General features: G+C 36.8%; 1 protein-coding gene across 2 annotated transcripts; it reads right to left on the bottom strand.

Annotated features, from left to right (window-relative positions):
* Positions 1–1,973: 1,973 nt before the first annotated feature.
* On the bottom strand, positions 1,974–16,184 carry scn2b (sodium channel, voltage-gated, type II, beta). 2 transcript variants are annotated; one of them, XM_028044930.1, is made up of 6 exons: positions 15,931–16,183; positions 7,201–7,361; positions 6,892–7,108; positions 4,978–5,170; positions 3,938–3,994; positions 1,974–3,783 (listed from the first exon to the last, which is right to left on the bottom strand). In XM_028044930.1, the coding sequence occupies exons 1-5, from the start codon at positions 16,004–16,006 to the stop codon at positions 3,982–3,984; spliced, it is 660 nt and encodes a 219-aa protein (XP_027900731.1). In that variant the 5' UTR covers positions 16,007–16,183; the 3' UTR covers positions 1,974–3,783; positions 3,938–3,981. The 2 variants fall into 2 exon arrangements, with proteins under 2 accessions (XP_027900731.1, XP_027900732.1); XM_028044931.1 differs by lacking the exons at positions 1,974–3,783; positions 3,938–3,994 and having other exon boundaries at positions 4,974–5,170; positions 15,931–16,184.
* Positions 16,185–16,524: the final 340 nt, after the last annotated feature.

Here is a 16,524-nt window from a genome sequence, read left to right as displayed (position 1 = left end):
AACAGTTACAAGAGGCAAACTAATCACAATAAAGTGCACATAAGTTACTGACACTAAATTATATGTGCAGCTAATGCATGTCAAAAAAATAAATAATAAATTTACAAAGAGTGATAAACTGCACCACTGACTGCTGAAGCAAACATGCTGTGACTCACATCGCTATATGTCTGTATATCAAAAAGAAGTGTTGTTATCTTCATATTAGATATTTCTTTTGATATGTGGAATGTGACATGCATTTATGGCAGTGCTTTAAAATGTGCATGCTTCAGCTGCCAAAACAATAAATTTTACTAGCTTTGGTGGATAATTAAATCTCACAGATATGCAGGCTTATTAGCACTACACTGTCTTTCCAGTCAGTTAATCAACAGAATGTAAAACATTTTGCTGTTCATCATTTGGTATTGTTTTGTAAAATTACCACTGCTAGTACTAAGATCTTATGGGTCCCTGATATGCATTGTTATTACTAAATAACCGTTCTTTATGTGTCTTTATTTCCTGACCTTTATAAAATTTTACGACATTTATTAACGCCATTATGAAACATGATTGTGGGCGCAATTTACATTTTTTTTGTTTGATATGTTTCTGGCTAGCAAAAAAAAGTAATCTGGTTTTGAATATTTCACTTAATCTGACACTACATATTTCTCCTTCCTGGAAGAACAAATGAGAATAATTTTGAGTGAAATGATAATGTGACTGTTAAATTCAGTGAACCTCCAGGTAATAGTATAGTAAGTTTATATTCTAAAGTTGTTTTGTTCTTTAAATAACTGTGTAAAATCAGTTTTGTCACATACAAATGTGTCTTTTCTAAGGAACTCTTGTAAAGTTCTGCAAAAAGGCCTAAAATAAATTCATCTTTTGTTGCAGTAGCATCTGTCATAGAAAGGTTTGTAAAAGTCATATCTTTAATTTTAGTCATTTATATGAAGGGAGGTAAATAGTTGTTTTTGACAAAATCACTAGTCCAAAGAAAGTCAGACACTATGTACATGTTAATTAGTTGTGTGAGTTGTAATCACAAATGTTAATGTTTCCAATTGGCTAAATTCAAGAGACCGAAATCAAGCCTTTCAACAACAATCACCCTTTGTCATTAAACAAAAAATACATATCACTCTGTTCACACTCAAATACAGTAGAGGATCTGACATCCATTTAGCCCGTTTCTCTTCTGAACTTATTGAAATACCAAAATATTTTAAATAAGAATCTTTTGGACTCTACCAGAAAGTTAAAAATTGGTTCTCATTGGGTCTCACAAAACACAGAAATAATTTACTGTACACAAAAGAATCTTTCTTCCACGGATACCACAATCTAAATCCCAGAGAACATCTGTGGGGTAGAGTTAGTTCATGAGAAGCAATAATTTTACCAACATTTCTTCTGCCTGAAAGTTAATGTTTCAGAGTGGCTCAGCCAGAGACTCAATTTAAATCAAGATTACAGTGATAACTTGAGGTTCATTACTAAAGATAAATGGTCAAAATGCCTTGTAAAAAGATGGACAGTATTTATAGGAATCATCTTTTAGACTGTTTTGTTATATTTTGAGAGCATTTTTTTGTTTAGTATCATAAATAAAGTTCATATCTAAATTTGACAATTTTTAATAAATTTGACAGGTTATTAATACTTAATACAGTTAAGTATTAATAACTTAACTGTATTTACTACTATGGGAATAATCCTATAATATGTTTCCCACTGCATCCATGTATTCAAAATAGAGGTTGTTTTTGTCAGTGCAAGGTCATATTCCTGCAGGAAAAGCTCATTTTCTTCTAGACTTCATATAAAACTTTACAAGACAGGCAACACATTTGTCCAGATCTATATCTCCTTTTATAAAATAATTACCCTAACTTTAAGGGAATTTTTTGTGTGGTGGGTTTAGGCCATGATGTAATAATATAAAATAATAAATAATAATAATCTTCACCAGAAATATCATAGACATTGTTTTGCTGTTTGTATTAAATCTGATAAAGTGCTCTGAACCACAACTCATATAATATCAACCAGGTCACTTATTACATAAAAAACATTAATGTATCATTAACCTCTGAATGAACATTAACAAAGGCAATTAATAAAAAGTGACAATGAAAGAAGACAGTGCATACAGGTCCAAAAAGTTTTAGTCTCTTCCTATTATTGCTTCTTTCCCGCTGACTGTAGTAACGTCATTAAAATGCCACCTTCAAAGCTCCTATATTAGACACAGTGCACCTCTGGAGTTTTTCTGTGCTCTTTTAAAATTATTTTTATTTTTTAAATATCTAAAAAAGGTAAGAAGTCTATTTCACTTAAACAATTTAAAGACTCAAAGATAAAGGCGAGAGTGCAAAGAGCGTACTATAATCATTAACTTGATTAAATGTGATGCAAATGTGATTAGCTGTATTTGTGCTTTTTCCACTGTGACAACAAATTGTTTCCTCTCAAAAGGCCAAATGAATAAAGGCATCCGATTTGTCAAAAGTTCACAATTGTTGGAATGTTCGAGAATAATCTCTGGCTCAGACATAAGTAGACATTACTGGCACAAAAACATAGTTTGGCTGAGCTGTCAAGCAGCTGCTGACCGGCTGTAATTACAGCCGGTCAGCAATACTAACGCTAACTGCATTAGCTATGACTAGACATGAACTGAAAAAAGCTTAGCTGAGCACAATGTAGGATCCCTTGGGCTTATATTATGTAAATTCAAAATATCAACATTTTGCCTTCATAAGCCTATCACCAGACATTGGTAAGATTACAGCTTTTGATGTTTTTATTTGTTCTCCTTAAAATTGCAATACGATCTAAAATTTGAGGTTGAAAACAGTTTATGGTAACATGAAGTGCCATTTTTACCACCAATAATCTTTTAGCCTGATATGTAAACCTCTATTTTTGTTCTGAAGTACTTGTGAAATTTGTCTTATCTGAACAGCAGTGCTTCTGGATAAAAATAAATCTTGGTTTTCTTCATTTGGCTTGATCTATCCTGAACCTTACCTGAACGTAATGCCTCAGACTCTGCTGTAAACTTTGAGTACCATAAAATAAAGAACAATAAATAAATATATACATTATAATTTTTTAGCCAAAAGATATGTTATTTCTGTGTTATTGCATTCTAGTGACTTTTAACCGGCTTTGAGTCCTCAAACACTGTTTTCTTGAATTTGACTCAAATTACCCTACAGCCAAGGTGATTTATGCATATGCATCGACTGTTAACAGTCGATGCATATGCAACACATACCAAAAATCATATTGGAACCATCTAGTGGTTGGAAGTTTGTATATCTAATTTAGCTAATTTGGGAGTGAAATACCAAAATGTATATCTGTTGTAAAATGTAACATTCCCAGACTACTGTAGTGTAGGCTGGAAAAATCAAAGGAAGAGCAAAAATATTGTCATGTTGAAATGTCATTTGTAAATTCTAACTTATCGAGTATTGACCTGACAATGGTGGGAAAGAGGATGTGGAAATATCAGGAAATGCATTATTATTGTTGATGAAATCTTGGAAATATAGATAAACTAATTCAGGAGTTTTTAGTCCATGATTAAAGGAAGAAAGCCAAAAACAGCCATTTCATTGATGAATATGTACATGTACACCAATACATTCAGTCCTTACAAACACAAGATTTTCTCTCTTTTGTGCTTGTGACACACAAAGACAGACACATGCAAATAGGTTTGGCCAGTGAGATGATTCAAGCAGTGGTTACTATAGTTTCGGAAGGAGGTGGTGCAAAGCTCTGAAATAAAAAAAGAGAAGAGAAAGAACATTATGATTTTAGAAACCAATTCAACGTCGGCATGCACAAACCTCAAGATAAAACCCAAATTAGGAAAAATAAGTTACTGCTCAATAAAAAAACTCATCTTGATATGTTTATTACATCTATTTACCAAAACAAGGAGCAGGAAGTCAAAGATCCAGAGACTGGTTCGGACTACTGTGGTAATCTGAAATAAAGTAAAAGAGAAGGAAAACATGACATTTTAGCAGTAAGCTATTTTGTTTTTGGTAGTTTCCTAAGTGTGAAACTTAGGAAAGTGTTTTTTTCTGTACAATGAAAGTTAAACTATACATATTACTTTCAGACCCAAGTTCCACTGTCAAATTTTAAAAAATATATAACGTCACTTTTTGTTTACACAGTGGCAAAATTTGGTTAAAAAGTGTCTACATAAATTCATTTTGTACTTTTTTAGACATACTGATCAATCAGATCCCTTGAGCAACAGTCATTCAAATGTATTAAACAGTCATACACAGATATATCCAGGCAGTACATCAACAAATGGCAGAGGGATAAACTGAAATTGAACCAGCAACTCTCCTATTTAAACACCACTACTCATCCCGTTGAGCCACCGTCAACTCAACATGATAAGGATGCGCAATGTTTGCAAACTATAGCTGAGATGTTGTTCATAAGAAACATGGAGGCTAACTAAATCTGACTTTCAGTGTTTTTATTTGGTTGTGTTTGGAAAGAATGTAGGGCTACTGTGTTTTACAAAATGTTTAATTCCTCATTCAACTTTTAACATTGTCACTTTACAAGAAAAAGGAGTTAAATTGCAAAGTCAAATGCTTTTTAAAGTTCTATGAAATATATACAGAATTTTTATCACAACTAAACATAGCATAGGTACATGATATGCTATAAAATAGCACTTTGTGCCTGCAGAGTACATAATACTTCCCCTTTAAGCTTCTATACGTATCTAATCTGATATACAGTAGAACTAATGGTTGTCCTGGCTTAGAGTGCGCACAGCTGAATTACATTTTTAAGTAGCAAATCCACATAGAGCAGGTGCTGCTGATCCACAATAGATTTGATTATGGCACTAACAGATTTGATGGATTAAAAGCTTCTTCTTTGACAATGAAGCTGCTTCAGTTTTTAAATTAGGAATTTTATGTTCTGATTTCTTACTTGGTTCCCTCCTCTGCAACAGCTTCAGGCTCGAGCTTTCCCTCCTCTTCCATCTTTTCCTCTGAAATCAGTTCTTGCTTCCGATGTCGGCGAAGACATTTCACCACCACCATTGAAAGGATTAGCAGAGCTAAAGCTCCCCCCACTGATGCCCCAATAGCAACAGCAATGGTTGAATCTCTTGGAGGGGGAACTGAGAGAAGGAGAGGAGAGAGTTAACTTTTCTTGCAGAAATAGAATGAAGTCAAGTGCATCGCTCGCTAAAAGCTCTGATTAAACAAGTGGAAAGAAAGTGCTGTTGAGTTAGCCTGTATATGATGTGGGTTGTGTGTGTGTATGTGTGTGGAAGAGCAGGAGTGATGCACAAAATTTAACTTCTTGTTAGTCATAAATAAGTAAAAAGCTGACTCATCACAAGTAGATCTCAACTCTCCAGGAAAACAGACACATTCAGACACTAATGTTATCTGAATTGCATGTATACACATGAAAATTATTCTGTCATGGAAAATGGAAAGTAATGTTTAGTACCCGTCTGCAGCAAACAAAACAGACGCTGTTTATAAGCGTCTGTACAAAACAGACGCGTTTGGTCAAATGCGACCAAGTTTGAAAGGTCACATTTGAAAACTTGCAGTCCAGTGGAAAAGTAGTGGCTCCTTAATGATTTTGTCAGCTTTTGCTTTCAATCATAATTAAATGTTTTGATTATCAAAAAAAAGCCATATGACATAATCAATATGCATATGGTAATTTCTATAAATAAAATATCCAAACCAAGCTGATCCTATGTTCAACAGCAATTGCTACATCATCCTAAATTGACAACTAGCATAAACTAGCTGTTTACAGGAATAAACAGCCTGTTTAAGAATATGCCAAAGCAACTCTGTCAAAGCAAGGCCATTCTAAAGCCTCGTTTTTTTTACAGCCATCCAGGGGTAGATGTGTGAGTGTGGTGCCATTCACTGGTTAGTTCTTGATGCACTCTGAAGTGGTCATTTTTGTAGGCCAGCCATTCTTCTTAAAGATCACCATTGTTCCAGATGTTCTTCATTTCTGGATAATGTTTCTAAATGTGGTTTGCTGCAGTTCCACAACCTCTGAAATAACATTACAACTCTTCCCAGTTTGATAGATGTAAGCTCACATTTTCGTATATTGGGAGTTGTTATGTTGCTTTTTGAAATCTTTTATCTCACTTCAGATCACTTAAGCAGAATCTGTTTAAATTAAATCGTAATTCCAGTAACAAGACTTGGGTAAGTCTTATGAAATTTATTTGATAATAACAGGAAGGCACAGAAGGTCAGGTTAGTTTGGATAGCTTTTGTCCTTCAAAGAGTCCATCATTCATAAACTGCTTTGTGTACTTAGTCTTATTATGTTTGTTTGATATTGAAATGTAATCCTACAAAAAAATCTTTAAAAGGGTACATATTTTTTATTATCACTGTACAAATGAAATATCTCAGAAAGTAAATTTAACTTTTTTTAGGTTTGACATCTTCTAAAAATGCAGTTTTGCCACTCTTGCAATGTACAAACATTTATTGCATGAACCACAAAAATATGTCCTGCAGAGCCATAGTTTATGACCTAGGTGTTAAGATGAACAAAGTTAGAGGTGTAAAGGTGATATGTGAAAACAAAATTAATTTTAGAAATGAATTTTAAGAGTATTTTTTCCTCTAATTATTACATATAGTCACCATACATGGATAAAAACCATAGAGTGAGGCCAGATGTTTTTTTATTGTCACTTAGGCTCAATAATTGTCTACATCAAGCAGTGGTAGTTGGAGATACAAACCACTGCCCATGTTGTTTTATGTCATTAGCTGAAAAGTATGGAAACAGTTAAACAGGGTTATGCTTTATGTATTTACAGAAGAATATTATGTCACATCTTACGTTCTGTGACAACATTGAAGTTAATGACACCATGTCCTTGGATGCGATCTGGGGGGTTCCTCACATAACAGTTGTAAAGCCCCTCGTCCTCCAGTTGAACGTCCTGTAGCGTGATCGATAAGTCATTCTTCTCCAGGTTACCAGAAAACACAACCCTGTCTCCAAACCGGTTTGAAGGTACTGGTTGCATTCCTTTATTCTTATCATAAGTCATGAACTAAGGGAAAAGAAAGTGTGGCTTAAATGCAGGTTTAAGTTTTGAAGGCAAGTATTCTTGGTATTAATGTATTTAAGGATTTGGCAGCTCACCTTTTCCTCTGTATTGTTTAGGGTCTCTTGGTAAGTCCAATTCATAGCAAACTTGGTCCGGTCAATCTTGTAGCAGGAAGTGAAGGTGCAGGGGATTGTGACAGTTGTCCCATTGAGTGCATTGATGTAACTGGACACTAGTACATCCATGCTCGAACAACCTGTTTTAAAAACAAATGACATCAATGATTCAAATAAGAGTAAAATATTTCTTAAACTAGTGGCCTTTTTAAAAATGAAGATTTTGATTTTAAACCCATAGTTCAGCCATCGTAACATAAAGCTTATGTTGAATTGGGCCTGGTTGGCCAGTTCTGCAGAACAGTGAACTTGCAGGATACTGCCCATCAGCCATCAGGTGTGAAGCAAGGTACGCTGTGAGATGGATGGCAGGCAGGCCCACAAATGCACTCAGATGAAAGTGGAGTATGCTGGAATGTAACTGGAAGCCAGAATGTAAAGAACATATAGTACAAATTCACTGCAGAAAAACCTTAGTCAATATTTTTACTGGCAAAATCTAACTTAAATTAAACAAAGAATGACTGACTGTCTTTGGTGCTTTTTCACAATGTAGCAAAAGTGAAGTAATTGTTTTCTTCCTTTTACTCTTCAGACACAAGGAATGGTCGAACATAAGTGGTAAGTAGGATAAATTTTATTTTTCATCACATCATCATGAGGCAAATGTTAAATAGCCTTTAAACCTGGACAAGATGAAGCGATTAGGTCTTATTCAGTAAGATGTGAATCTTAACACATATTGTGTGGAGCTTCAGAAGCATGGTTCATCCTTGTGAACAAATTTACAAATACAAAATAGTCTCTGGGGATTAACAAACTTCCCAACTTAAGTGTTCAGGAGAACCCCAAGCACACTTGAACTGAAAGAAAGATGTGTTTAACATGATATCATTTATATATCGTTATGTATTAAGTAATGATATCCAAGATATTTTATGTGACCCAAACCTCTGCATGCCAATTCAAGATTACCTGTGATAATAGAAGTAATTACTAACAGTAATTGAGATTATTGTTAGCTGTACAAGTTTGTTCCTCTACTGAAAGCCTTTTGTCTCATCACAGACCTCCTCACAACCCCCACCTAACTCCAGCCCATGTTCTCTCAGCTGTGTTTGTGTGCGATGGGACTCTGCACCAATCTCTCCTCTGCAGTCGAGTGTTTCTGGCTCCCTTCCCACAGCTGCTGCACCACTCATAAGCCTGCATCTCTGCACCACACAGTCAGACAACCCACTACCCCCCATCTCCACCCACTCGAAGTATATAGAGTTTACACATGCACACGCCTTCATACGTGATGGGTCAGGGCACTTTAGAGGACTCTAACACACAAACACACATGCATACAGTTCACCCTCTAGGTCTGCATCATCAGCAGTGAGCTCACCTCTCTAAATGTGCTATGTCAATGTCATCTTTGCAAACAAGCCTACATGTACACACACCTCACAGTGATGCATTAAAGCAAACACCTCTGTCAGTGCACTGCACAAAGTGAAGTGCTGCAAACATATGTGCCCTTGTTACAGCCAGTTTAGCTCAGCTATACAGCACGAGAAACCTTTTGGTTCAGACTCCTGCTGACTCAGCAGTCATGTGGCTAGTAAAAAAGGGAGGCAAATGCAGAGACTTCCTAACATGAAATACTGCAGTGAGGCCCCCTCATGTGGCTCCTCCCTCCCTCTGCCTCTCCCTTTTTACTCTCCCCATCTTCGTCCACCTTCCTTTCCTCCTCTCACCTCCATCCTGAAAGCTTTCTAAAGCCCTCAGCCCTCTCACTCCATTAGCATCTGAACTTTCCAGAACTCCCTACGTTTCTTTAGCTTATGCATTTCTAAAATGTTCAGTTGTATCAGAAGACAGGTCTGTAACATGTTTTTTTTTTTTCCCTTTCACATCAGGATTTTCATAGTAAGGGATTCCACTAATAATGATGTTTGTTTTTTTTTTCATTTGAGACAGCATATTTTGAGTTGGTTCTTCTTTATGCTTCATAATTGGAAAAGGTCAGAAAAAGACTGCCTGGTGGTGCCTCTGGACTTTTTGGTACAAGGACACAGGACCCTAAATGAAGTGGGAAGCTGGAAACTCAACAGCAGTTTACCTCCACTCAACTCAGTCATTGGAAGTGATGTTCACTTCCAATGGAATTCACAGACCTCTGTATGCTTCAAATTATGAAGAGGGTTAACCCCTGGATTTTTCTAATCAGCCTCTTTGAAGCCATTTCAGGCTGGGGCTTACAGTTGAAACTGAAAGGGTACATATAAAAATCAAATAAAAAGACACAGAAATCTTTTTTTCTTTGCTATATGAAGTTAAATCACCCCAAACCTTTCTTGTTTTAGGTAAGTTAGAATTATCTAAATTATTTAGATTTGCCAAATGCCACAATAATGAGAGAATGACTACATCAGAGGTTTATTTCTCAAAGGTTTCAAAATCAGAAGTTTGCATACAGAATGATAACTATATTTTTAAGCAATCAATTGAAGACGTCATGGCTTTGGAAGTTAACTAATAAAATGGAGGCATACCTCTGAATGTCTTTTAAAGTCACATCTCAAACAAACTGCTTTTGACATAGTAGGAAATTAAATCGTTAGCTTCTGTCGTCCCAGAGATGAATGTGTTTTAGACTGAAATATGCAAATCAACCCCAGAACAAAAGTCAAAGACCTTGTGAAGATGCTGTCTGAAGCTGATGAGACAGCGTCATTATCCACAGTGAAGTGTGTCCCTTCCTGACATGGCCTGAAAGACCACTCAGCAAGGAAGAACACATTACTCCAAGGGATAGACTGCAATTGGATGCATTTACATTTGTTGCTCAAAATGTTCATTCATCCACAACATTCTACTCCAGCAAAATAGTAAAGGAAAATTAAAGTTTAGCTAATTGTATATTGTCACTCACGTAAAACCAGAGAAGTTTGGTCATATTTAACTTCAGACGGTGAGAAAAGAAGGTGCTTGTGTGTTTTTATTTGATGTAAGTAATCTTGTGGTTTCAACTGTACATGTTTTCTATTTTCTGTTTATGTTTTCTGTCAGAATCAACATGGAAAAGAGGTTTGAACACAACCTGCAGGTGTTATGCCTCTGAAGTGATGACAAATAGTCTGCACAAACAGCTGGCTGGCATATTTGAAGCAAATATATTGGTTCAAATTGGTGCGTCATCACTTTGTGATATTTGCAGATACTGGACAGGTTGCGGTAAAGTATGCAGAGACAGAATAAATCACTCCACCTGTATTTTCATCAGTAGCAGTGACATATGAGGACAGCACAAAACTGTTCTGATGAAATATGCACCCATTGTGTTTAATTCTTTAGTACTCAAGTTGTCCGACATAATTTAAATGTAACACCCTACTTTTGTTTACAAAAAGTTGTTTTTATATATTTTTTCCGTAGTTTAAAATATTAATTATTGTACTGCATTGTACTTAAAGACTAGGAGTTTAAAACAACTTAACTTCACAATAAACATTTTTACCAGCGTTTGATTCGGTCTTTAGCCTTTTTAAACAGACTGCTAGATCACACAAGAAGATATATTCAAAATATACCAGGCTTGTGTTCCTGGAAGTTACTCTGACTAAAGAGCTTCGATATACAGTATATATCTATATGTCCCTGACCATTACAGAGACACATATGAGCCTTGGAGCAAGTTGATAATTCAACAGACAATGTCAATTATTTAAATGTAGGCAATTAGGGGTGGTGAGGACCTGAGTGCTTTAACCTAACACCAAAAATACCCAAATCTCATCTATGCTGGCCTTGTTGTACATATAAAACTGGCTAAAGTTTGGACACACCTTCTAATTCAATGGGTTTTCTTTATTTTCATGACTATTTATAAGGTAAGAAATCCCACTTATTAACCTGACAGGGCACACCTATGAAGTGAAAACCATTTCAGGTGACTACCTCTTGAAGCTCATCAAGAAAATGCTGAGTGTGTGCAAAGCAGTAATCACAGCAAAAGGTTGATACTTTGAAGAAACTAGAATATAAGGGGTATTTTCAGTTGTTTGACACTTTTTTGTTTAGTGCATATTTCCACATGTGTTATTCATAGTTTTGATGCCTTCAGTGTGAATCTACAATGTCAATAGTCATGAAAATAAAGGAAACTCATTGAATTAAAAGGTGTGTCCAAACTTTTGGTCTGTACTGTATATATATATATATATATACAGGTAAAAGCCAGTAAATTAGAATATTTTGAAAAACTTGATTTATTACAGTAATTGCATTCAAAAGGTGTAACTTGTACATTATATTTATTTATTGCACACAGACTGATGCATTCAAATGTTTATTTCATTTAATTTTGATGATTTGAAGTGGCAACAAATGAAAATCCAAAATTCCGTGTGTCACAAAATTAGAATATTACTTAAGGCTAATACAAAAAAGGGATTTTTTAGAAATGTTGGCCAACTGAAAAGTATGAAAATGAAAAATATGAGCATGTACAATACTCAATACTTGGTTGGAGCTCCTTTTGCCTCAATTACTGCATTAATGCGGCGTGGCATGGAGTCGATGAGTTTCTGGCACTGCTCAGGTGTTATGAGAGCCCAGGTTGCTCTGATAGTGGCCTTCAACTCTTCTGCGTTTTTGGGTCTGGCATTCTGCATCTTCCTTTTCACAATACCCCACAGATTTTCTATGGGGCTAAGGTCAGGGGAGTTGGCTGGCCAATTTAGAACAGAAATACCATGGTCCGTAAACCAGGCACGGGTAGATTTTGCGCTGTGTGCAGGCGCCAAGTCCTGTTGGAACCTGAAATCTCCATCTCCATAGAGCAGATCAGCAGCAGGAAGCATGAAGTGCTCTAAAACTTGCTGGTAGACGGCTGCGTTGACCCTGGATCTCAGGAAACAGAGTGGACCGACACCAGCAGATGACATGGCACCCCAAACCATCACTGATGGTGGAAACTTTACACTAGACTTCAGGCAACGTGGATCCTGTGCCTCTCCTGTCTTCCTCCAGACTCTGGGACCTTGATTTCCAAAGGAAATGCAAAATTTGCTTTCGTCAGAAAACATGACTTTGGTCCAGCTCTTTTTTTCCTTAGCCCAGGTGAGACGGTTTTCGCGCTGTTTCTTGGTCAACAGTGGCTTGACACGAGGTATGCGGCAGTTGAAACCCATGTCTTTCAAGCGTCTCTTGGTGGTGGATCTTGAAGCACTGACTCCAGCAGCTGTCCACTCCTTGTGAATCTCCCTCACATTTTTGAATGGGTTTTTTTTCACAATCTTGACTAGGGCGCGGTGATCCCTATCGCTTGTACACTTTTTCTGACCACAGTTTTTCCTTCCCTTTGCCTCTCTATTAATGTGTTTGGACACAGAGCTCTGAGAACAGCCAGCCTCTTCAGCAATAACCTTTTGTGTGTTTCCCTCCTTGTGCAATGTGTTGATGGTCACCTTTTGGACAGCTGTCAAATCTGAAGTCTTCCCCATGTTTGTGTAGGCTTCAGAACTGGACTGAGAGACCATTTAAAGCCCTTTGCAGGTGTTTTGAGTTGCCTGGCGTTTATGTTGCTTTTTAAAAATGTGATATGAATAACTACAGGAAGCAAATTCTTTGTTTTGTTTTTAAATACATCTCCACAAGTTACACCATTACTTCCAGCATCATGCAGAACCCCATCTCTGCTGTAGACATCTTCCAGCTATCCTCTAATTTCCAATTTCAGGTATAAGTTCCTACGTCCTGCTAAAAATAAATGGCTATGATGAATAGCAACTACAAAAATACTTCCATGACATATGAAAAGTGCATAGTTCCCAATGATGTGAAAATATGCTGAGTGACTTGCTGTTATGAATAGTTATTGACTGTGCCAATGTCTTTGAGCTGCTGCCCTCTAGTGTATTGTCTGAGGAATTGTGACTCTGCAGTTGCTAAGCGAAGTTTAGATGATGACCATGAAAAACAAATTCATCCAACAGTTTTGCCATCAGCCACTTTGATTTCTGACTGCAGGCAATACTAAAACTTTGGTGTTGTTTGAATTATGTTATTGAAATGCCTAGACAGAATTATAAAGGAATACCCTGAATAATTAAAGCGATGTGTTCATTCATTGAAGATGAATAAACAGTTTTGCTTGTTGAATGATAGCTGTCTTCGGTTGTGCACGAGGCTGTAAACTCACTGGGTACTCCTTAAAATATTAGAATAAATTGCCTAACTGCATTGTTTTCTTCAGCTAACTTATGTTGCCCAAAGCAGAGTAAAAGTAATAAATTTAGAAGTGTTTTTAAAGCACTCAAGCACTTCAGGACAAGCCGAATAACAGGAAACACAAATTAAAACACTAAACATAAACAGTTACACAGGAACAGGCAGTCACAGGGAGCAAGCAATCTTAGATAGGTTTAAGTTTGGATTTGAACAGAGTATCAATATTGTCTGGAGGGAGATAATTCCAGAATTTGGGAGCAGAGCTTTCTCTCGCTCTGCTGAATAGAGAAGGAAGCCCTAAAGCTGTACAAATATGAATGAGATCTAAAAAGTAGGGAGGAACAAAGTTATGATGAATAACCTTGAATGCATACAGGAAATTGTTGAAATGTATTCTGAATTTGACAAAGAGCCAGTGGAGCTGCTGTAAGACTGAGGTCATGTAGTGAAAAGAGGGAGTTTTATTAATGATGCGTGCTGTTGAGGATAATACCCTGACTTTTCATCTCAGGTGAGGGGAGAATGTAGAACTATCAAGTGATTGGTAGAAACTGTCACCTTTGGATATTACAGATTTGATTCCGACAAGGAGGATCTCAGCTTCATCGCTATTTAGCTTAAGGAAGTTGGAGAAGAACCAGGATTGTACTTCAGATAAGCAGGAGGTTGGGGAAGAGAGTGGGAGTGTGGCATTTGGCTTTACATGAAAGAGGGAGCTGGTATCTATCACAATGGGAGATATTTCTATTCTAATATTGTCTGAAGCTTAACATTTATTTAACGGTTACACAGAATTGCCAAAAGGAAGCTTGATAAAGACTAGTGGTCCCAGGATAGAGCCCTGGGGCACACCGGTTGGGACAGGGGAAGGATGGGAACAAAAGAACATCAGTTGAATGGAGAGCTAGGAATGAAAGTAATCATGGAGCGGCAAGCAATGCCAATTGAAAATAATCTGTGGACAAGGATGGAGTGAGAAACTGTATCCAAGGTCACACTCAGATCCAGGAGGATGATAATAGAAGGTAGACCACAGCTACCAGCAGGAGACTGTTGATTTTTATGAGGGCAGTTTCGGTATGGGAGATGGAAACCAGACTTGACATGTTCATAAATGTGAGTGTAGGTAAGTTAAAGCCAATGTTTCCCCCAGTGTATTAAAAGCCTGATGGCCTGCCAGGCTTGTAATACAAGTCAAAAAAATGATCTTTTAATATAAATTTGCAGAATGCATGAGTAATGCATGAGTTGATATTGGTATTGCAGGAAAAAGTTTGCAGTGAGCATATTTTCTTTAAGGATCATCTTTGCAGGAAACACTGATGTTCTTTTTGGAGGCAAACAAAAGTGGAAGAACAGATTTCTCCATACCCACCACAGCAATCTCTTTTATGGAAACTCTTTTACCACTGTATAAAAAGTGAGAAGTTGGGTTTAAGGAGATAAATAAGTCTTAGCTATTAAAATACAACATAAATTATGCCACATCTGCAGGTATTTGAGCAGGGAGTAAGTCAAGGAACATGAAACCTGTAGTTGTTACAGGGTATAATGTTTGTCAAGTTAGAAAATGCTTTCCTTAAGGTTTTCTCCTATTTCTGCCATGAAAGTCATAAAATTGAGAAGGCCTTTTAAAATGTGTTGAAGATGGCAGTCCTAATGTCAATTAAGAAGTGAAGGACAGACTGAACAGAAAAGTCAGTAATAGCCTTTAGTGGAAAAGAAACCTGTCAAACTGCTCAAATTGGCGATAGCGAGCACAGAAAAATGAAAAAGTGTAAGATTGGAGACTTGTAATCTGCCTAATGCAAACTAACTGACATGCAGTCAATTTAAAGGATTTAATGTTGATTTCTCTAATTTTCATATATTAATTCTGTGCAAACAGAGTGGTCATTTTGTGCTTAGCAGTAGTCTTATCTAAGTTGGGCTCCCTAGCAAAATGTGTGTGTGGCCAGACCATTCAGCCATGGTCTGGCCCTGGCTAAACATGCAGAGTAATAACACACAGCAAGTGTGTTGTTGCGTTGCTTCATCCCATTGTGTGTGTTTCTATGCAACAGCAGTGGATTCATATTCAGTTATGTTAGAAAACAACATTACACAAGTATGTTTTGCCATGCTGTGCGTCACAATTGCATTTAAACGCGGTGCAACTGCAAGACTAAATAAAGATGTGATTTATGCATATGGACCTTGATTAGGGTCAAAAATCAGCTCAGTTGAGCAATGGAGGGGCAACTGGGTTTTAATGTTTGGCCTTGTCGGTTAATTAAATAAAATGGCTTCATTCGGTTGCATTGTCTTATGTTGCATTTACCCTCACCCCATCCATCTATCCATCTGTTGTCTCCACATAGCCTTCTAATGAAACACACAATCAAATATCAGTGAAAAAAAAACAATGACCACGCCATCGTATTGACTGATTGATCCGCTAATTATCGGCGTCGGGATGTGAAATGCTTTTCTGTTTTTGCGTCTTACCAGAGAGCGAGAGCAGCAGCAGCAGCGCGCTCACCAGCTGAACGCCAGACCTCATCTCCTGCTCGGGCGAAGACATTTTATTATCCTTCCCCTTAAAATCCTGTTATGTGATTGGAAAAATTAAAAACTAAATATACCCCCCCAAGACTGATCTTGGTATGCGCGTTTAAATGCTAAAAAAAACTGTATTTTATTTTTCGAGGCAGAACATGGCTGGCAGTGTCTGTAGCCTTGGAACGGTTGATCTTATGGTTGTCGGTCCGTTACCTGATGGAGAACAGAAGCGAGAGCAGATGCTAAGATGGAGAATGTCTCCTCCTGGAGGTTGGAAATATTTTTTTTGAGAAATTGTTTGTGTGCTTCTACACCATACAACTCAAAATAAGAAAATAATTTATGTTATTGTAATCTTATGTTTTTCCCTTGACTTTTCTGGAACTCTGTGTGACAGAATGTATCTGGTCTTTAGGCAGAAATTTACATTTTCTTCACGGGAAAACAAAAATAATTAATTAAATGTCACATAATAATATTTTGCCTATTAATAATATTTACATTCTATTCTGACATCCTAGACGAACATCATGGTGGCTG

This window comes from Xiphophorus couchianus, chromosome 18 (genome assembly GCF_001444195.1).
Source record: "Xiphophorus couchianus chromosome 18, X_couchianus-1.0, whole genome shotgun sequence".
Classification (NCBI taxonomy): Eukaryota; Metazoa; Chordata; class Actinopteri; order Cyprinodontiformes; family Poeciliidae; genus Xiphophorus; species Xiphophorus couchianus.
Note: the sequence above shows the minus strand (reverse complement) of the source record. Positions and strands in the feature narration are given on the sequence as shown.

Excerpts from the sequence above, each read along its gene's own strand:
- scn2b (XM_028044930.1), bottom strand. The coding sequence starts at position 16,006 with ATGTCTTCGCCCGAGCAGGAGATGAGGTCTGGCGTTCAGCTGGTGAGC. Across the intron at positions 7,362-15,930 it reads GCTGCTGCTCTCGCTCTCTG|GTTGTTCGAGCATGGATGTA; the intron begins GTAAGACGCAAA and ends TTTTTAAAACAG. Across the intron at positions 7,109-7,200 it reads TAAACAATACAGAGGAAAAG|TTCATGACTTATGATAAGAA; the intron begins GTGAGCTGCCAA and ends CTTTTCCCTTAG.